At 38.6% G+C, this 22,679-nt stretch overlaps 2 protein-coding genes across 2 annotated transcripts; both read right to left on the reverse strand.

Annotated features, from left to right (window-relative positions):
- Positions 1 to 282: 282 nt before the first annotated feature.
- Positions 283 to 4,720, reverse strand: LOC138875049 (uncharacterized). Its single transcript, XM_070153858.1, has 4 exons — positions 4,361 to 4,720; positions 2,247 to 2,957; positions 924 to 1,517; positions 283 to 405 (listed from the first exon to the last, which is right to left on the reverse strand). The coding sequence occupies exons 1-4, from the start codon at positions 4,718 to 4,720 to the stop codon at positions 283 to 285; spliced, it is 1,788 nt and encodes a 595-aa protein (XP_070009959.1).
- A 12,512-nt stretch (positions 4,721 to 17,232) lies between these two features.
- LOC138875050 (uncharacterized) lies at positions 17,233 to 19,356 on the reverse strand. The gene is made up of 4 exons (XM_070153859.1): positions 19,017 to 19,356; positions 18,544 to 18,737; positions 17,971 to 18,192; positions 17,233 to 17,844 (listed from the first exon to the last, which is right to left on the reverse strand). The coding sequence occupies exons 1-4, from the start codon at positions 19,354 to 19,356 to the stop codon at positions 17,233 to 17,235; spliced, it is 1,368 nt and encodes a 455-aa protein (XP_070009960.1).
- Between the last annotated feature and the right edge of the window lie 3,323 nt (positions 19,357 to 22,679).

Below are 22,679 nucleotides of genomic sequence, written 5' to 3' on the forward strand. Positions count from 1 at the left end.
CACCGAAGAACTTTTCGGCGGCAGGTAAGGTGATAGGTTCGGTGATATCTTGCAATGATGCCCCGAGTCCCTTCCCCGGTTTATAACCATGCCTGATCATTTCCTTGGCAACCATAACTGGCGCTTTTGAGAGAAAAGGTTGAGGGTAAGGGCTTCCTTCTTCGCATTGGTCTGCGACCACAACCTCAAAAACTTGATAGACTATGTGTTCACTACCCTCCTTAGCTTCGAGGCATGGAACCGACGGGTCTCGATAAATTGAATGCTCATCCTCTCTGTGGACTATAATCTCTTGATTGTCATATAAAATTTTACCATCTGGTGGATAGTAGAAGGTATGGCTTCCGCCGCATGAATCCAAGGCCTTCCTAAAAGGAAATTGTAAGAAGTATCCATGTCTAGGACCTAAAAGGTCACCTCAAAATCCATAGGTCCAATAGTCAAAATCAAATCGATCTCGCCTAGGGTGTCTCTTTTGATGCCGTCAAAGGCACGAACACATACGCTGTTGGGCCTGATTCTCCCTGTCTCGATCTCCATTCTTTGCAGAGTCGAAAGGGGACAGATTTCTACTCCGGACCCGCCATCCAGCATGACCCTCTTCACATAGTACCCTTCACATTTAACTGTTAGGTGGAGGGCCTTGTTGTGAGCGGCCCCTTCCGGGGCAGATCATTTTTGCTGAAGGAAATCTGATTGATCATGAAGAATCTTTCTGCCATCCTCTCTAGTTGTTCCACGGTAGTTTCAATTGGGACGTAAGCTTCGTTGAGGGTCTTGATCAACACTTTCTGATGCTCAGTTGAATTCATTAATAGAGACAACAAAGAGACCTGAGCGGGAGACTTTCGGAGTTGGTCAATTATCTCGTAGTCCGCAGTTTTCATTTTCCTGAAAAACTCTTCCGCTTCCTCGACACTGACTGGTTTCTTGAGTGGGGAACGCCTCTTTGTAGAATCATTCAACTCCTCCAGGTTAAGGTATTTCTCAGTTGGGTTAGTTTTATTTACTTCTCTCAGGATTTCTTTTCCTTTGTAGGTTACTACCGCCTTGTTATAATTCCACGGGACGGTAGTAGGATCTGTCATGGGCCTCTGCGGCGTGCGTCCAATAATCACGGGCTCATTCAGCCTTGGTGAAATTATTGGCCCCCATTCCACATGTGTCCCTTTGGGCACATACATTTTAGATCCTTTGTTCAGCTCAAACCTTCTTGGAGGGCTCAATGTCACTTGTCCTTTCTTCGGACATCGGGGGACATAAAGGACAACATCTTTCGAGGGTACTACCTCAATTTTGGTTTCCACTGCTTTTTCTGTGTTTTGAGGGGGGGGTTTACTCTTCTTGTCCCCCTTTTCTTGCTTTGCATACGTCTTGGGATTTTTCTCAATGTCGGCGATTACAATGATGGCTTTCAAGACAGGATCAAACTCTTTATCTTCGCAGATCATCCCAATAATTGGGCCAATGTTGTGAGCCGTTAACGGGTTGTTGGTCACATTAGGAATGTCTTCGTCCTTTAACACTATCCGCTTTTGTTCTATGAGGTTTTCAACAACCCTTTTCAAAGTCCAACATCTCTCAGTGTCATGCCCTTCCACTCCAGAATAATAGGCACATCGGGTACCAGGTTGGTAAGAGGGTGACTCTGGGTTTTGCCTATTTGGGGGTACGGGTTGTAACAAACCCATTTGGACCAATTTAGGGAAAAGGTTGGAATATGACTCACCAATAGGTGTGAAGTTCGTTTTCTTGGGCGGCTCTCGAGTGCGGGCGTTATAGGAGAGATTATTTTGTGGAGGTCGGGGATTATACTGAGCTTGGTGAGGAGGTTGATTTCTTGGAAATTGAGCTCGCTTTTGGTGAAATTGTTGTTGTGGCCTAATATATGGTTGTGCATTCATTACTGTGTAGGGCTGAAGGTTCATAGCATAGGCCGCATCTTGATGGGGGTAGTAGTGTTGCGGGGCTCTTTCAGAGAAATGAAATCTGGATGGATGGGGTTTTCTTACACTCGAAGTTGCCATTGTTGCTTCTTCCTTCTTCTTTCGGTTTGCTCCTCCTCCAGACCCGCCTTGGATTACTTGGGAGGTGGCCCTTATAGCAGACTGACTCAAGATTTGCCCTGTTTTCAACCCATTCTCCACCATTTCATCGATTTTGATGGCTTCAGCAAACGGCTTTCCCAATGCAGACATCATGTTTTGATAATAATCAGCCTCTTGGGCTTGAAGGAAAACACTGACCATTTCTGTTTCATCCATCGTAGGTTTGACTCTGGCCGCTTGTTCGTGCCATTTGACAGTATATTCTCGGAAGCTCTCCGAAGGCTTCTTCTTTAGATTCGACAATGAATTCCTGTCTGGGGCAATGTCGTTGTTATATTGAAACTGCCTGACAAAATCCCGAGCCAAGTCGTCCCAAATATGCCAACGAGATACTTCCTGATCCGTATACCATTCAGAAGAAATGCCGATCAAAGTTTCTCCAAAGTAAGCCATAAGAAGCTCTTCTTTTCTGCCCGCTCCCCGCAACTGGTTGTAGTACCTTTTGAGGTGGGCTATGGGGTCCCCATGCCCGTCATATTTCTCAAACTTTGGGGTTTTGAAACCCAAGGGCAGATGTACGTGTGGGAACATGCACAGGTCAGCGTAAGATACGCTCTTTTGCCCGCTCAGACCCTGTATATTTTTGAGAGTTTGCTCCATGCTTCTCATTTTTCTGATCATTTCCTCTTGTTCAGGTGTTTTCTCCGCTTTCTCGTTCCCTGCGATAAACTCGTATCGAGACGGCTGAGGGTAAACGTTGGTAGTGGACTGGCTAGGTTCCAATGGAAGAGGTGGTGCTTGAAATGTGAAGGATGATGAATCGAAGTTAGGCCTGGGTGAAACAGGTTGTGCCGTAGCTGAACAAGGTGGAGCAGTGAATATGTTTGAAGCCGCACCGGAAGCTAACACCTGGGGGCGAGACTCGGAAGGTGTTCCAGTAAAGTAGGCTGAGATGGTAGGAAATCCCAGTGGGGTATTTGGATAACTAATGGGGATGTTGGAGGTCCCACTTGCCCTAGGAAAAAGCTCAGGGAATCCAGGGATCACACTTGGTGGCTCTTTTCCATTGGCCCAGGCGTCCCACATTTCCATCATGCGGAAACGTAGAATTCTATTTTTGTCGACCGTTGCTGACTCAGAAGTTGGGATGGCTGAGATTGAACTTTCCTCCGAAATAGGAATCGTTGGCAGAGGAACTTCTGAAGACATTTCGACACTTCCTTTCGACCTTGTGAAGTATGTATGAACACTTCCTCTTGATTTAGCGATGGGTGGCTGAACGCTTCCTTTTGATCTCGTGAAGTATGAATGTAGGATAGATTACCACAAAACCAAACCACATTTCTAGGAACCTGGACTTATCAACAAACAAACGGTTAGTTTGAAACAAATAACAGACAGGTAATCTCACATTGGGGTGTGATGCACCTATACAGTTAGGTGAGTTTCTACATGCTTGCAACAAAGACATGCGTCATTCCGGCTTCTCTTTAGGCTTTTCTTTTATTTATCACCATTTTTCTTTCTTTGTTTTTTTTCTATTATTATTGTTTTCATTATTTTCAGTTAAAAATGTGATTGGATCCGACGAGGATTGCTTACGTATCACGATGCCGCGTGAATCAGATCATTACGTAGTTCAAAATAGATGAGTGTAAAAGAAGCACACATTTTATTACTGAAACAATCTATTTCAACCCTCATTTTGAAAAGGGGAAAATAACAAACCTTGAAAATAAGTACAGACTCAAACGGACTAATGCACCCTGATACGAAAAGAAGGACAGAAGATGCTAAGATACAGACTCGACCTATGAATACATTAAGGTTTCGAAAATTGGTGCCCGCGGGGCATCGTTCGGCCTCGCCGCGGTCTTAGGTGTGAGATCTCTTTCAAGTTGTTCCAGCTCATGCATGGTCTGCTTGACATAAACCATCACTGCCGAGAGAACGGTAATGCTGGTCATGTTTTCACACCGTAGACACCTTCTGATGATGGCATGGGCAATGGTCCTAATCTTATCCCTGGTTTGCCTCTTTTCTATAAGCAGGCGTCTTATCTGATCACTGCATGTTTTTAGCGCCTGAGTATCCTGCATATGCTGATTCTTCAGTTGCCGCACTTCTACCTCCATTTGGGCCAACAAGTCGTAACAGTGTCTGCTTTCAATTTGGAAATCCTCGGCCTGCTTAACTGCTTTAACCTCAAGTGTAGCCACCTTTCTCTTCATGTTGGCAGCAGTTTTCTCGTGGTCGCATTTCAATTGATTCAAGTATCGGCGATGCTTATCTGCTCTTGTTCCCCATTGTACTTTGAGCTCTGCCATGACGTTTTCAGACTCTTCTAAACCATCTCGCCATTCCCTGACCTCATTTTTCAGTCCTTTTATCAACTGCTCATCAGATCGACTCCTTGGTTGTTTATCAGGAGCCGTTCTCAATTTCTGGATTTGGGCCCTAAGTTCTTCATTTTCTTGGGCCAATCTATTCTTTTCGCCTCGATCCGCAGCGACCTGCATACTGTTATTGAATTTCAGACTTTCAACCTGTTGCTTCAACTCACCGATCTCCGCCCAATAACCTTTCTCCTTTGCTAACCAGTTCCATTGCTCCTGGGATGACTCAGCGAAATCTTTGAGATGAGGTCTTTTAGCTGGTCTCTCGCAGGACATGTCGCCTCTAAACCAAGCATGATACCCTGGGGAAACTTCTCCTTTAGCCGTATCCAACACACAAGTGTTTGCCGTCAGATGTTGACACTCACTCCAGATCTGGCGAACTTCTTCTTCGGGGAACCGACCGTCCGGACTGATTTCAACCACTTGGGTACTCAAGACTTCATCTTTTGGCACTACTTGATACCTCCCAAGTTGCCTCAAAACCCGATACGGTGCATAGGGTTGGATTATTTTAAGTCTCATCAACAGAAAGTGGGGCCTGGTTGCCGACAGGTATATGATTTCCTCAATAGGCAACCATCCGAGCGTCCACTGAATTTGGTTGGCAGTGAGAGTTCGGAAGAATGACGTCCAAGCTGTGACTCCCTCGGGCAGACTAACCCCTTTGATTCTTGTGTAGAATTCTCCAATACAAGTCTTCTCGGGCGAACCGTAACCCAAGAGCGGGGAGCGGTGGCACAAATGATCGGTCATCAACATTTGCAACAATAGGTTACATCCTTCGAAAAAGTCGCCCCCGGCTCGGCAAGCAGTGAGAGCCCGGAAGATGTCAGCCATAATCATAGGCGCCAGAGTACTCTTATCATGGGTGAGCAAGGTACTGACGACCCCAACTACTTTTAGATCAATGTTTCCGTCTTTCCTTGGGAACACTATAAGACCCAAAAAAGCTATCATAAAAGCTACCAGCCTGTGTTCATCCCACTTTTGTCGGTTATCTCTACTGCATAGTTTGAAGTCTGGATTATTGAACCCGCCCACGTGGCCGTATCTAGCATATATGAGGCGGATACTGCAGAAACCTTTTGCAAAATCTGGATGATGAAATGTTCGGGGTATTTTTAGGAAATCCAAAAACCGGTATACAATGACGGACCTAGGTGCAATCAAGTACTTGAACCTTAGCGGAGCTTCATCACTTCCGATGTATCCCGTTATTTCTTCCAATGTCGGGGTGAGCTCAAAGTCTGAGAAATGAAATACATTGTGTGCCGAATCCCAGCAAGTGACCAACGATCTGATAACATCACCCCGAGGCTAGATGTCTAGTAAATCCGGGAGATCTTTCAGATACTTCTTTACTTTGTCTTGCCCTTCCTTGCCTAGGTCATTCCACCATAATCGCAACTCAAAAGGGATCTTGGTCATTTTTGAAAAGGGTTTGTTTTGTATTGTGCTCATCCTGCACATTTATTAGGGTGGTTATGCCAACAAAAATAAAACTTTTATTAGACTTAAAGTAAAACTATCTATGCTCTTTTCCAAGATTTTTGTTTTCAAAACGATGGTCTCGGTTTTCAAATGCGGCCTTTTAGCTCTTCGGGAACGAAGATTTTAAGGCTGCGAGGATCAACCGATTAAAAATAAAAAATGATGACCAAAGATGGCCGTTTATGCAATGTCAGCCTTCCGGCGTCCCGCTTAGGAACATTCGGCTATTTTTACAAAAACGGCATCACCCGACTCTTTTATAAAAGTGGAAACATTTTGTCATTTTTTTTCTTTTCTGGTCGTTTTTGTAAAATGAGAGGTTGGACCCGATGAGAGTTGCCTACGTATCTCACACCCAGTGAGAATCAAACCGGCGTAGTTCGGTCTTGATCAAGCGTAGAGTAAATAAACTAAACCCCTTCTGAATACAATCTTTTAAAGAAAAAGAAAAAATATTTTTCTGGATTTTTATATTATATTTTTTGAAAAGAGATAAAGACTAAAGAAAAATCTTTTTAAGGAAGTATTTGGACTATTAGTCTGAATTTATAAAAGAGATGCTACAAAAGAAACAAATTTTTTGAATTTTGAATTTTCCCTTCTCTTTTTTACTTTTAAATAAATACTTCTTTTTTTTTTAATTTTAATTTTTTTTAATAAATCAAACTAAAAGACAAAAAAAATTGTTTTTCATTTCTTTTTTTCTTTTTTTTTTTGCTTTTGAAAATTCCGACGAGGTTTTGACACTACTTGGACATTGGTTTTATTTTCCAAAAATAAGTAATTATTTCCCTGCGCAGCTATTTCCCTTTTTTTTAGTTTTTTTTAGAAACCGGTCAGCATGCAGAACTGAAGCAAATAAATGCGTAAAACAAACGGGATGCAGCAGGATGGTCTTTTCATTTCAGGTCGCCTGTCCTAGACGGACCCAACCCCTGTGTTGAGTCCCCTATGTCAAATGCAACATGATGCAAATAAGCGTTCCTACTAGGGATCCGACACGAGGTTTCGTTATACTAGGTTTATAACCTGGGTATATGTTCTAGACTGTGTACCCGAGCGGACAACTCGAGTCGAGGAGGGGCAACTTACCGGGAACCAAAAGGCCATCCGGCTTCGTAACTTGTCCGAGCCTCTTTTTTATTTCAGGGTACTGACACTAACAGAATATGGAGTCTCAACCAGTAAGCACATCCCCGGAGGTGAAGAGAGAAGGTTTTCGGCACAGTTTATATACAGTTCAGATAATATCAAAGCGGTAAAAGACAACATTTAGCACATTATGCCAAAACATGTAATAAAGATCAGATAATAAAGCCAAATATAACAATTATTCTAAGCTCGAATTCTTGAAACCTGAACCAGTGGTTCTGGGTTATAACTTCCCCAGCGGAGTCGCCAGAGCTGTCACACCTCCTTTTTGCGCGCCCGCCCCGAAGGGCAAGATGCGCGAGGGAGTTTTTTCCAATTTAAGTGACAATATTCGAAATGGGATTATTTATTTAATTCAGAGTCGCCACTTGGGAAAGGTTTGGCTTTTGGTGTCCCAAGTCACCGGTTTATCTTGAATCCCAAATCGAGGAAAATATTCGACTTTCCAAATGAAGTCTGCGAACCAGAAATTCTAAGTAAGGAATTCTGTTGACCCGAGGGAAGGTGTTAGGCACCCTCGAATCCCGTGGTTCTAGCACGGTCGCTTAAATTGTTATAATGGCTAAATATCTGATTTAAATACATGTTATGACTTATGTGCTTTTATTAAGTTTAAACCGCTTTTATTATTATCATTTATTTTTTATAGAATTGCAACGTCGTGAAAATGCATCTCGAACCACGTCACAATCAATGCACCCGTAGTTGTTAACACATTTCGACTCCGTTGAGATTTGAATTTGGGTCACATAAATGCGCACCCGAATTTAAGAATGTAATTTAATTAAGTCGCGCCTAAAAAGTCTAACGCGTTATTATCTTTGGGGAAGGCAGTGGAATTCACTAAACAGTCCATCCCAAATTCTAAGTATTTATTATGACCAATTATTGAGGGCCCCGCAATTTGCCTTTTTATTCGGCGAGGCTCGTCTCATTATTTTAGAAGGGTACCCTACAATGACTACGTCTTTACTACATTTATCTTTAAAGAAAAGGATGATGCCGAATTTTGCTGGTTTGGACAAATACGGACTGAATCCTTATTATGTTTGCCGAACCTAAACTTGTTTGATTACCTGATTGATTGTTCATGAGGTGAGGGTTACCGCATGCTTTGTCTTCAACAAGTGAATATGCTTATTAATTCGCTAAGTGAGATTGCAAACAAACTAACAACATATATTGAGTTATGTTTAACGACCTCCAAGTTCTATTCTTAACACTCTAAACTATTTGAAATTGATAAAAGAAATCGGCTGTTTTATTATGAAAATTTTAAAGCATTCTTCCCTATACATACAACATATTGTTGAAGGAAATCTAGTTATCACTATGCCAACTATTCGTGCATTCCACAAATTGCATGATTATATCATTCGTACAACCAAACAACTGTAAATCACAATACTTAAACTGACTAAGCTTCAGTCAAGTACAAAAATTACCTACTGTATTATACTATTGAATTACAACCTAACAAGTTACACAAATCTAACAACATCTACAAAGCTGTAATTACTGCAGCAGATGATTAAAATCCTTAGCGTCTCTTATTTCATGCTTTCACTGTTACATCAATGCGAAATTCTAGTGTGTACCTGGATGTTGAAATGTGAAAAGAAGAAGCAGAAGGTAGAGAAGTCAGCAGCAGCAGCAAAGAGAAATGGCAGCAGCAAAAAATGACAGCAGCAAAATAGTAGAGTAGAATCGAACCCCAGATGGACAAACCAGAAATAGCCCAATGAAACAAGTACCCAGTACCCAAACAATCACACTCAGCAGACTCAGTTGGGACTTGGAAATACCAATGTTAATCAACAGGCCGAAATAGGTGAAACCGAAACAACAATGGAAAACAGTTTCCGATTCTCAAACACTCAAAGGAAGGACCCTAAGTTTTGACAGAACAAATAGCAGGTTAATGCTAATTTTCAACAGAAAAAGGTGAGGAAAAATAGAGTTTTCCACTTAAATCAAGCAGCAGAGATTTTCTTTCTCTATCTCCCTTAATTCTTTTTTTTTTTCTGAACCCTTAATGTCCTCTCTCTTCTCCTCCTCCGTTGGTTTTAAAACCTTCCCCTTTTATAGCCCAAAATCCCCTCTTTAAACAGCCTGTTAAAACCCATATAAAACTGACCTCACCCCCTGTCCTTTCTGTTTTTCCACTTACAAACTTAAAAGAAAAGCCCTACCCATGAGATTCCCTCACAAAAACCTCTTTTTCATTATTAAAATGGTTTATCATTTTATTAAACTAAGCAAATATGGGCGGCAGGAATATACCCTGACAGTACATGCTGTCCAATTACCCCTAATTCATTAAAGAACTACAAATTGTCGTGCTTTCTGATTTCCTAAATCTAAAGTGAATAAACAAGGCTAGTAATCTCTATCTTATGTGCACAAACAGGGTCAACACATCAATATCAATCCAAACTAGGCTTTGGTTCAATTCGAAACTAGTATGAATTCATATGTACATATATTCAGCAGAATCAACTAACAGGAAACTCTGAATCAGGGAATGTCAACAAAACTGGCACCAAACAGTTCGAAGGGAACAAATAAACTACAAACAATTAATCGACGAAACTTAATTAATCGACTACGTAGTGTATAACATACGACTGGAAACAAACAATCAGAACCAAACAGGCAGACTTGTGATTTCAATGGTATTGACAAAATAGGGGCTAAAAGGAAACTTAATTAATCGACGAAACTTATCGAATCGATTACACAGCCTGTTATATACTTGAACAACGAACAGAAATAATTCGACCAAATAAAAGGTCTGATTCAGAGAAAAAGAAGAACAAAGCGAAGAAATTGGAAATAAAATCATTCTAAACAACAAACGAACAACAAAACAAACAAACAACAATGGATCAAACGGAAAGAAACAAAAGAATACCTCAAGTAAACTAGGTGAAAAGGACCCGAACTCAGACTCGACCTTTTTGAAGTCGAATGGACCTTAATCAAGTGTTCTCAATAGAGAACACTTTGACTAAGGTCTATTAGACCCTCAAACCTCTGCTAATTAGGACAAAATCCTGATTTCTGGATTTCTAGGGTTCTTGGGGCTCAGATTAGGGGTTCAGATTTTTCTGGTTAGATTCGGACCAAACCAAGCCTGGTTTGGTCACGGGGGAGGTCAGGGGAGTACCTGGCATGGATTTGGGGGGGGGGGGGTTTGGTGTAGGTCGAGGTTTGGTTCGAATCTTCAAATGAAGATTCGAGAATCTAGGGATTGATTCGAACTAAACGGTTTGTTGATTTGGATTCAGGGTGGTTGAGTGGTCATAGGGTGTTAAGATAGTGGCCAGTGGCGTTGATGCCGCCGGGTTTCAAACGGAAGGGGGCTAAGGCGGCTAGGGTTTAAACCCAGGTCCGTCTCTGAAATGAGAGAGACGGAGGAACAGTGAGAGGAGGGGGGTCTGGCTCGGGGGTGCGGGGTGAAAGGGGGTAAGCTTATATACAGGGTGAGTGATTTGATATTGGCCGTTGGATCGCCAATGATCAACGACCTTGATCTTTCCAACGAAGGGAACGACGTCGTTTGGTCTCATGCTGGGAATGGATAAAGCCGGGTTTCAGTGGGTCGGGTCAGGTAACAGGTAAGGAAGATGGGACGAGGGCCGTCAGATCAACTTGGTTTGAACGGCTGAGATGGGTTGTTCTTGAAACGACGTAGTTTTGGCATCAAACTACGTCGTTTGGTGGTTTGTGAGATGGGTCTCTTGGACCGGCTGCCTTGGGCTGCTTTTGGGCCTCGAACTTTCCTAAAGAAACTGGCTCAATCCGATTTTTAGACCAATTTGCACTCTTTTTCTTTTATTTTCTAATTTAAAACACAATACCTAATTAAAGTAAAACTAAACACATATTAATTAACACTTAACACAATTATCACACACATATTAAAATATTTAAATAGGTAAAATCACACCATGGCAACAAAACATAAGACGAAAAGCATACTTTTGCGATTTTTCTTTAAAAACCAAACTATGATTTAATTAATTCCTAAATGTACAATTAAATCCTAAATAAGCAGGTAATATATTTATTTTATATTTCGCGATTAACTACAAAAAAGTAAACATTTATGGACAAAAATGATTACCAAAAATGTCACGCAAATTCTCAAAATTGTACCCGAAGATAACTTGTTTTATTTTCGATTTCTTTTTGGAGTAATTTTCGTGAAGCAAAAATCACGTGCTCACACATATCTAAATTAAATTTACCTTGTCATTATTTTAAGCATTACTAGAATCATTTAGTAAGGCAAAATTTCACCAATAAGATGAAGAATACTTTCGCAGAAGATTTAACCTCAATTATGTTCTTAATTATTGATAAACTTATAATAGTTTGTACCTAGCAAGAAAATATTTTCCTCGGTAGGAGCCTTTAAACAACAATTTTGCAATTACTTAAGAGAAGATCACCCAAAGAAGCTAAGCATTCATATCCAAATTAGAACTAATATTATAACATGCATCAGTACATTATATATCACTTAGTTTATATGATTCTAGCTAGTTTATGGCCTGCATTTTATGGCCCGCTTTCTAGCCTTTGAAAGAGCAGGTAAAACAAAAAACAAAAAAAAATTCTTTCCTCTACTCCTTCTCTTGTAATCCACATTCAAAAACAAAAACAAAAAAAAAAAATTTGCACAACTTCAAACTATTAACCAAAAGGGACATAAAAAGATGTTCACAAAAAGATATTACCTCCCCCACAATAAAATCTTACATTGTCCCAAATGTAAGACCAAGCTGGGGGTTGCTAGGTCGCTACTCCTTATTTGTGTTGCTGCTGCTGCTGCTACCATTTTCACCAAATATATTAGTATGATCCTGGAAGTCAGCCATCTCACCACTAGGTCCTGCCTCTTCTGTCACCTCGACAAGTTGTTCAAATGCCATTTCCAAATCCACTCCACCAGCAAATCCTGGATCAACAAATTTAGGTGCAACTGCATATTCTCCATGAGCACCTGGTAGTGGTGCTATTTCACCTGCGACTTCTCCGTTAAAAACTTGATATCCCAATGGTGGTGGTTGTACATTCTCATGTCCTGCAGGGAAGTTGAAATTCATGTTCTGGAAAGTAAATGGAGGGATTGTAGGGATGTTAGCCAAATTCAGTGCATTTATCACGTTGTTTATATCATATCCACAAGAGTACAATATGGTGGCAGTACAAAAGAGATGATCCCTTTGTACTGCTCGAACCATAGTTAATTCCTCCCGAAATTGTTGCTGGTGGGTATAGAGCCTATCGATTGTTTCCTCTAATCTGTCGAAATATGCAGCAAATTCACCTCTCCCTTGTTGTCGTCTTCCTGGTGCACCAATTTGTCCAACACATGGGCCGAGTGCGCGTACTGCCGCTATTCCAATGTTGTGTGTTGGAGTAAATCCAAAGTCCGGAGTTGGTGAGTTTCCAAACATTTTGATCAACTCGGTGATAGTAGAACCAAAATGCAATGATTTCTCTGATTTTTTTGTTCGACAACGCTTCATAATTTCACATATGACTCTGCCAATATTAATGGAATAACGTTGCATAATTGCATATAACCAAGCAGCTCTCCTGGGTCGTATTTCATAGGTATTTTTATTTGGTTCTAGTCTAGAACTCAAGAATAGCATCCATACCTTTGCTGGTGTACTGAGATTTCTAGTTGGAAACCAATCTCGCTGACCATAAGTATCAACATGCCATTCGATTCCAAGGGGGCAGAGTGCTGGACCAATCTCACTCATATTTGGGTCGCGAATTATTGCTTGCAAAGGCGCATCTTCCAAATCAGGAGTTTCATACAGCATATTGATGAATTCCGGACCAAAGAAAATTTTTTGTCCCCTGACAATGGAAGTATTAGTTCTCACATTCATATTAGCGTAAAACTCGCGAACAAGCATTAATACTACTTGCCCAGGATTTCGAACAAGCTTGGTCCATCCAAATGGTTCAATCAAAGCAAGAACAGGTAGGATATGTTCTCCATCTGCTTCAGTAAGATCAAGTCCGCGTTCCTCAATGAGATGACGGGTTACTGCTTCTTTCTCCCATGCATCAGCTTCAAAAGAGATAAATCGTGTTCTGTCATACCTTCTATTTTGTTGTGCCATTTTTCAGAAGTGAAACAGAGGAGAAAAGATAATGTGAGGTGAATAAAGTGAAAGAGATGAACTGTTCTAACTCTGTTTTTCTTTTAACTGAGGGTGAAGAATGTTATATAGGAGAAAATGACGAGCAAATTGGTTGTGAAAAGATTTTACCAAGACCTGTTACATAGTATTAGTTATAAGGTGTTTTGGTTTTCCTTGAACAATGGAAATGGTGTAACTGATGTGCACAAAGGTTTTGGGATGGTACTCTCCTTCCAAAGCTATAGCACCGTCTCTGAAGTGTAGCCTCCTTTTCATCCTAAAGATCAGAATCATAATGACTACTTCAGCAAAAGGGTAAGAGATTATTTATTTTTAGTTACTAGCAAAAGTTTTCCTTTTTTATATATATAGATTTATTATATATATATATATATATATATATATATATATATATATATATATATATATATATATATATATATATATATATAGTAATAATATAAAAGTATATAAAATAGGAAAGATGTAGTGCATATGCTGTAAATGGACGTAAGGTGTAGTTAATGCCTTGGTAAAAAAAAAAAAATTAAATTTGCAAGTTTATCCTCCAAAGGTCTAAAACGTATCCATATATGCAACTTATCATTATAATAAAAATATATTATTAATGCTAACTATAAATTTATCATTAAACTTACCATATCAAATCATATTATACATTTTATTTAATATAATACAATACAGAACTATAACATTATTTTTAAGACGTAAAGGTACTTAGGCCTCCACGTTAGAACACACAAATTCACACTCTAAACAAAGAAAAATAGAAGAAGAAGAGATAGTTCTGAATTTAATGTCGTCAGCTCGACTTATTAATAAATATATTTGTTAAGCAAACAGGATTGTTGAAGCCTGATTGTCAAAGTTTCTAATGACATAAGGCTTCAAACGATGACCATTCACTTTAAATTTTTCTCCCCCATCCATATGTTGTATTTCAATGGCACTATAAGGGGTTACTTTTGTTATGATGTACGGTCCTCACCAACGTGATTTGAATTTTCCTGGAAATAATCTCAATCGGCTATTGTACAAAAGAACTTGGTCTCCAACTTTAAAATCCTTATGGCGAAGGAGGTAATCATGCCATCTTTTCGTCTTTTCTTTGTACAATTTAGCGTTTTCATATGCTTCAAGTTTGAATTCCTCTAATTCATCTAGCTGAAGTAGACGATTTTTACCTGCATTTGACAAATTTAGATTCAACAATTTCATAGCCCAATATGCTTTATGTTCTAATTTCACAGGTAAATAACAAGCTTTTCCAAAAACTAATCTATAAGGGGATGTGCCTATTGGAGTTTTGAAAGCAGTTCGGTATTCCCATAAAGAATCATCTAACTTTAAAGACCAATCTTTTCGAGAAGACCCAACATATTTTTCTAAAATTCTTTTCAATTATATGTTGGAAACTTCTACTTGCCCGCTCGATTGAGCATGATATGGAGTTCCTGTTTTATGAGTTACTCCATATTTTGATAATAAATTTGCAAATTGTTTGTTTATATAATGAGTTCCTTGATCACTTATGATAACACGTGGAGTTCCAAATCGAGAAAAAATATTTTTCTTGAGAAAAGTACAAACAATATGAGCATCATTTTTTCTAGTAGATATTTCTTCTACCCATTTTGAAACATAATCAAAAGCTACTAAAATATATTCACAACCATTTGATGGAGGAAAAGGACCCATAAAATCGATGCCCCAAACATCAAATATTTCACACACATGAATAGAGTTAAGAGGAATCTCATCCCTTTTTGAAATGTTACCGCTCCTCTGGCATTTGTCGCAAGTGGAGACATAATTTCTTGCATCTTTGAATAAAGTAGGCTAGAAAAAACCCAGTTTCAAGCGCTTTTGCGGTTGTTCGTCTTCCTCCATAGTGTCCCCCTACAGCTCCATCATGACAGTGACTTAGGATATTATTCATTTCTGTTTCTGGTACACATCTTCTGATCATACCATCTGCACAAAATTTAAACAAGTAAGGATCTTCCCAAAAATAATATCTTATTTTTTTTAAACATTTTTCTGTTCGTAAGATAAATCTTTTGGGATCCATCCCTCAACCAAGTAGTTGGTTATGTCAGCAAACCAAGGTGTCTGATTTGTAACTGTTGTGATTGTATAAACATGCTCATCAGGAAATTCCTCCTTGATATTTGTTGTCTCGGTGGGAGGATTTTCCAAATGTGACAAATGGTCTGCTACCTGATTTTCTGAACCTTTCCTATCTTTTATTTCAAGATCAAATTCTTGCAAACGAAGTATCCATCTTAGCAATCTAGGTCTAGCATATTTCTTTGCTAAGAGGTATTTTAAAGTGGCATGATCAGTAAATACTGTAACCTTCGCTCCTATCAAATAGGAACGAAATTTGTCAAATGCAAATACTACTGCCAATAGCTCCTTCTCAGTTGTGGCATAATTCTTTTGAGCTTCATTGAGGATCCTACTGGCGTAGTAAATAGGCCTGAAACTCTTGTCTCTCTTTTGTCCCAATATCGCTCCAACTGCTAGATCACTTGCATCACACATTATTTCAAATGGTTGGCTCTAATCAGGAGAAACAACTATTGAAGCGCTAGTCAAATATTCCTTGAGGATCTCAAATGCTTTTCTGCAATCATCTGAAAATTCAAACTTCACATCTTTCATCAATAGGTTATTTAGAGGTTTTGAAATCTTTGAAAAATCTTTTATGAACCTTCTATAAAAACATGCATGCCCTAAGAAACTTCTAATGCCTTTAACAGTGGTAGGAGGGGGTAATCCTGCTATAAGATCAATTTTAGTCTTATCAACTTCTATCCCTTTAGCAGAAATTTTATGTCCTAATACAATTCCCTTTGTTACCATGAAATGACATTTTTCCCAATTAAGAACTAAATTTGTCTCTTCACATCTTTTAAGCACCAAAGTTAAATGATAGAGACACTTCAAATGTCTTTCCAAAAAGTGTAAAATCATCAATGAAGATCTCAAGAAACTTTTCAGTCATATCTGAAAAAATTGCCGACATGCAACGCTGAAATGTAGCAGGAGCGTTACATAGTCCAAATGGCATTCTTCGGTAAGCATACGTACCTTGGGGCATGTGAATGTGGTTTTCTCCTGATCCTCTGGAGCAATTGGTATCTGATTATACCCAGAATATCCATCAAGAAAACAGCAAAAACGATGACCTGCAACTCTTTCAAGCATTTGGTCAATAAAAGGTAAAGGAAAATGATATTTTCTTGTAGCCTCATTAAGTCGTCTATAATCTATACAGACTCTCCACCCTGTGATTGTTCTGGTAGGTATAAGTTCATTATTTTTATTTTTTATTACTGTCATACCTCCTTTTTTTGGTACTACCCTCACAGGACTTACCCAAGGACTGCCAGATATTGGATAAATGATACCTGCTGTTAGACGTTTCACCACTTCTTTCTTGACGACATCCTGCATTGCTGGGTTTAGTCTCCTTTGGGGTTGGACTATTGGCTTATAATCATTCTCCATAAGAATCCTGTGCATACAAATAGCTGGACTGATTCTTTTGATATCAGCTATACTCCACCCTAATGCTGTTTTGTGTGTTCTCAGGACTCCAATCAGTTTGCTTTCCTGTTCTATAGTCAAAGAAGATGAAATGATTACTGTAAATAATTCAGGTTCAAGAAACACATATTTTAAATGAGAGGGAAGTTCTTTGAGTTCAATTTTTAATTGAACTCCTTTTTGTGAGACTTTCTCATTTTCTGACTCTTTTTCTAGAATTTCAGCTTGTTCTCTAATTACGGGGTTATCATCACTTATGGTACCTGACCTAGCCAAACATCTCTCCAATGAATCAGTAATTAACTGATTATCTTTGTATTCGTCTACAAGGTCATCTAGTAAGTCAATTTGAAAACAAGATGACAATGACTCATCACCAGGAAATTTCATCATTTATTGCATGCCAAAAATCACTCTTTCCTCATCAACTCGCAATATTAATTGTCCTTGATGAACATCAATAATTTCTCTCCCTGTTGCGAGAAATGGTCTACCTGAAATTAATGGTACCTCAGTATTTTCTTCCATTTCAAGCACTATAAAATCTACTGGAAATACAAATTTGTCAACTCTGACAAGGATATTTTCAATAATTCCTTTTGGTCTCTTAGTACTTTGATCAGCTAATTGAAGAGACACACTAGTATCTTTCATTTCACCAAGTTCTAATTTCCTGAAAATTGAAAAAAGCATTAGATTTATTGAAGCACCTGAATCACATAACGCTTTTTCAAAGTAAGTACCTCCCACGGTACAAGGAATTGTAAAACTTCCGGGATCACCAAGTTTCTGAGGGAGCTTATTTTGAAGTATAACACTACATTTTTCTATAAGCTTAACCACTGAAACTTCTTCCAATTTTCTTTTACTTGACAAAATTTCTTTGAGAAATTTAGCATATGAAAGCATTTGCGTCAAAGCATTTGTGAAAGGTATGTTAATGTAAAGTTGCTTCAGAATATCTAGAAACTTTGAAAACTGTTTGTCAAGTTTTTCTCTTTTCATCTTTTGGGGAAAAAAGAGAGGTATAGTGTGAGGATTTGTTATCAATTCATTTTCTTGTACATTTTTCCCTTTATTCTTTTATTTTTTTGGAAACTTAGATTCTATTTTATTCTCACCTTCATTTACCTTTTCCACTTCTTGTGGCTTTCCTTCTCTATCTGCATATGGATCATCAAGAGATTTACCTGATCGTAGAGAGATGGCTTTGAGGTGTTCTTTTGGATTTTTCTCAGTGTTGCTTGGTAGAGCACCTTGAATTTGTCCAGACATGAGGATTGCTAATTGGCTTACCTGAATTTCCAAATTCTTGATAGCTGAGTGTTGACTTTCAACCTTCTCGTCAGTAGCCTTAATGAATTTGTACATCAGGTCTTCAAGGCTTTGTTAATGAGCTCTTTGGGGCTGCTGCTGATATTGTTGAAATTTCTGTTGCTCTCTATTTTGATTTTGAAAACCAGGTGGCCCCTGTACCTATTGTTTTTGATTAAAAACTTTTTGAGGATTTTCAGCACCATTAGGATTACTCCATTGGAATCCTGGATATTTTTGTGCAATGGGACTACCGAATTGGTAATTATTTCTACAACCAATCACATTTACCTATTCCTCATTTTGCGTTAAAGCTTGACATTCATGATCCGGATGATTACCTTTACAAACGTCACAATTCTCAAGTTGGGATGGTGATTGAGCACTTACCTGAAAAGCTTTGACTTTTTGTGTAAATGTTGCAATTTGTTGTGCTAACGAATTCAAAGCCTCAATTTGATTTACTCCTGCTGTTTTCTTGATAATCATTCTATCCGAGGGCCATTGAACAACATTTTCTAAAATTTCATTAAGTAGTTGCATTGCTTCTGCAGTGGTTTTTTCCATTATTGATCCTCCTGATGCTGCATCAATTACATTTCTAGCAGAGGGTTTCAGACCGTGATAGAAAATATATAAAATATCAGGGTCTTGGATACCATGATGTGGGCATTTTCTTAACATTGCTACTAATCTTTTCCATGCCTGGTATACAGAATCCGTCTGCATAAAATTATTGATTTCTTGCTTCATTTTAAATATTTTTACACGTGAAAAATATTTATTAAGAAATTTTTGGGTCATTTGGTCCCATGTTGTAATGGAGCCTCTTGGTAGACTTTGCAACCATGTTTTGGCTTTACCTTTTAATGAAAAAGGAAAAGGTAGCAACCTGATAGCATCTGTTGTGACTCCATTATACCTGCAAGTTTCAACTAATTCAAGAAAATCAATTAAATGGGTGTGAGGATCTTCACTTGCATCACCAGTAAACTGACATGACTGTTGAATGGTTTGAATTAAGCCTGTGCGGATTTCAAAGTTGTTTGTTGCAATTGGTGGTCTCCTCACACTTAATTCGCCTTCAAAATGATCTGGTCTTGTATACTCACGGAGTATTCTATCACGTCGTGGTGCCACCTCATCAAACTGTTCTTCTACTTGATGTGGTGAAAGTTGGTTATTGAGTTCTTCGTTTTCCATTTCCTCTATTATGAAAATTTGAGATCGTGAATGTTCTTTTCTCAACAACCGTAAGGATTTTTCAATTTCAGGATCGTATTCGACTAGTTCTCTAGAAGAGGAACGGGTCATACACTTTCTGAAATTTCTGCAGAAAAGTTAAAATAATTAGACGAATAATAAAAAAACCCAAATTAGTAGTAAAACAATTAATCTGTAGTAGACTTTAGTCAATTCCCGGCAACGGCGCCAAAAATTTGACGAGTGTGTGGCGTGTGTATAAATTAAACTCGTACTCTGTCAAATTATAGTATAGAAAGATGTCGAACCCACGGAGATTGGTATATCTATTCTACAGACGTTTCTTATTTTAATTACTATTTGAAAAAATAAGAAAGAGTTGAGTTGTAAATGAACTAACTAACTAAAAATGCATGAATAGAGCAATAGAAAATATTTTGTTTTTCACAATATAATAAAAAGGTGTTGGGACCCTGACTTCACTTAATACTTTTTATTATATAGTAGATATATTTATTCTTCAATTTCTATTTCTCGTAAATGTTATAAATGCCTCTCACGATTACATTTATATATTATTACTTAAGTTAAACAATTAATTGCACTCCTCTCGGTTATACAAATTAAGTGTCAAAATAGTAATATTAAAGAGTCAGAAATATATGCTTAAACTGAAACATGCTCTTTTTTAGTAAGTTCCTTTCAGTTACCCTACTTGTTATAACTGACTATTGCAATATTCACCTCTTTCGATTATAAATAGTTGTAGAATCAATTTCAACATATAAGAGCTAGATGTCACTAAATAAAGTTAACATTTATCAATACCAAATTTAACTAAATTACTTCTTCCACCTCTTTCGATTACAGAATTAGTACGAAGTTAAAATGTAGTACGAAATAGATAGATGTTGACAATTTAAATAACACCCAACTATAAAGCATATAAAATTTAAATAAAAAGCTTCAGCTCAAGCATGTGAAATTGAGGAATAATATCTATTATTATATAAAAATATTAAGATCCGCCATTCTCCTAACACAAGAAAAGTTACTCCATAATGGAGTTAGTACTGACAACGGAAATATTCTTGCTCATTAACGAAGAAAATAGAAAGAAATATTCAAAAGAATAATTCTCCTATTTAATTAGAATAGGAACTAGAGTAATTTCCTACACCGGATAACTGAAGAAGCAGAAGAAAGAAAAAGAAGATTTCAAATTTTTTGTCTCGATTTCTTCTCCCCGAGAATTGTTTATCGCAGCTTTGTAAAATGACGGTATTTATAGATATTTCCATTGCTTTTGCCGTGTACAAAAAGGTTTCAGCAAACTTTTCTCTTTCATCTTGCCAACTTGCCAATTTGCCAATTTGAAGTGAATTTTGTTGAGAGAATGGTGTACATCAAGTGTACACGTGACTTTTGCTGATGACTTTTAACATTTGCTGATGCTAGCTTCTTTCTTTTCCATTTTCAATTCCTTCTTCATTCTTATTCATTTCTTTACTTATATTTTGATATTACCTACAAGAGAATAACAATATTAGTATTAAGGATTCAATAACAACTCATATTATGCATAGTATTTTTATTTTATCAGGCACCTATAGTTACAGGGTCATGCCTTTTGGTTTGAAGAACGCTGGAGCAACTTATATGATGGTTATGACCGCCATCTTTCACGACATGATGCACTAAGAAATCGAGGTGTTTTGGACAATGTGATCATCAAATCCAGAACGTAGGATGACCATGTTCGGGACCTGAGAAAGTTCTTTGGAGTTCCGTCTGGAAAACTCTTGGGATTTATAGTCAGTCGGAGGATCATCAAGTTAGATCCAACGAAGATAAAAAATCTATTCGGGATTTACCCCCTCCTAGAACCAAGAAAGTGGTTATGAGCTTATTGGGGAGGTTGAATTACATCAGTCGGTTCATTGCTCAGTTGACTTCCACATGTGAGCCCCTATTCAAGTTGTTGAAGAAAGATGCAGCGATTAAATGAACAGATGAATGTCAAGACGCCTTTGACAAAATCAAAGAATATCTGTCGAATCCGCCAGTCTTGGTCCCACCCGAACCTGGGAGGCCTGTGTTTTTGTACCTGACAGTCTTGGAGAATTCCTTCGGCTGTGTCCTCGGGCAACACGATGTGATCGAGAAAAAAGAGCAGGCAATCTACTATTTGAGCAAAAAATTTACTAGTTACGAAGCCAAATACACTCTGTTGGAAAGGACTTGTTGCGCCCTTACTTGGGTCGCTCAGAAGCTTAGGCATTACCTGTTGGCTTACACCACGTACCTCATCACCAGGTTGGACCCTTTAAAATACATATTTCAGAAGCCGATGCCCACATGAAGGTTGGCAAAATGGCAAATCCTGCTCACTGGGTTTGACATAGTCTATGTCACTCGCACGACCATGAAAGCTCAAGCTCTAGAGGATCACCTAGCCGAAAACCTGTTGATGATGAGTATCAGCCTTTGAGTACTTACTTTCCGGATGAGGAAGTAAATTCAGTCGAGGTAATTTCAGAAGACACCAATGCTTGGAAAATGTTCTTTCGATGGAGCTGTAAACGCAAAAGGTGTCGGGATTGGGGAAATTTTGACCTCACCCACTGGTCAGCACTATCCGACCACAACCCAGCTACGGTTTTTCTCCACCAACAACACTACCGAGTATGAAGCCTGCATTATGGGTATGAACATGGCAATCAACCTAGATGTGGAAGAATTGTTAATCATGGGAGATTCATACTTGATTATCCGACAAGCTCAGGGTGAATGGGAAACTCGGGATGTCAAGCTTATTACATACAGGAAACATGTGGAAGATCTTAGCAAGTGGTTCAAGTCAGTCGAGTTCAGGTACATTCCTCAGTTTCACAATGAGTTAGCTGATGCACTCGCTACTTTGGCCTCGATGTTGCCATATCCAGGAAATGTCCACATTGACCCATTGGAAATCCAAATCCGAGAAAGGCATGGTTATTGCAGTACGATTGAGGTGGAACCAAATGTTCAGCCATAGTATCATGATATCAAGAGATTTTTGAAAACAAAAGAATATCCCGAGCAAGCCAATGGAGACCAAAAGAGAACCATTAGAAGGCTTGCCAACAGTTTCTTCTAGAGAGGAGACGTTTTGTACAAAAGGACTCCAGATCTCAACCTCTTAAGATGTGTGGATGCCCAAGAGGCCGAAAAAATCATGCATGAAATACACGTAGGAGTGTGTGGATCCCATACGAATGGATACGTCCTGGCAAAGAAAATCCTTCGAGCAGGCTATTACTGGATGACTATGGAAAAAGATT

The sequence above is a fragment of the Nicotiana sylvestris genome, chromosome 8 (assembly GCF_000393655.2).
Source record: "Nicotiana sylvestris chromosome 8, ASM39365v2, whole genome shotgun sequence".
NCBI lineage: Eukaryota > Viridiplantae > Streptophyta > Magnoliopsida > Solanales > Solanaceae > Nicotiana > Nicotiana sylvestris.

Bases quoted from the DNA above. Each gene is read 5' to 3' on its own strand.
- LOC138875049 (XM_070153858.1), bottom strand. From the start codon at position 4,720: ATGTCCTGCGAGAGACCAGCTAAAAGACCTCATCTCAAAGATTTCGCT. The intron at 1,518-2,246 runs GTCAGTGTTTTC...ATAGTGTTAAAG, and splicing joins CGATGGATGAAACAGAAATG to GACGAAGACATTCCTAATGT. The intron at 406-923 runs GTCAGTGTCGAG...GTGACCTTTTAG, and splicing joins GTTCCCCACTCAAGAAACCA to GTCCTAGACATGGATACTTC.
- LOC138875050 (XM_070153859.1), bottom strand. From the start codon at position 19,356: ATGGAAAACGAAGAACTCAATAACCAACTTTCACCACATCAAGTAGAA. The intron at 18,738-19,016 runs GTAAAGCCAAAA...TAATTGATGCAG, and splicing joins TTTTCCTTTTTCATTAAAAG to CATCAGGAGGATCAATAATG. The intron at 17,845-17,970 runs GTAAATGAAGGT...TTTCCCCAAAAG, and splicing joins AGCCACAAGAAGTGGAAAAG to ATGAAAAGAGAAAAACTTGA.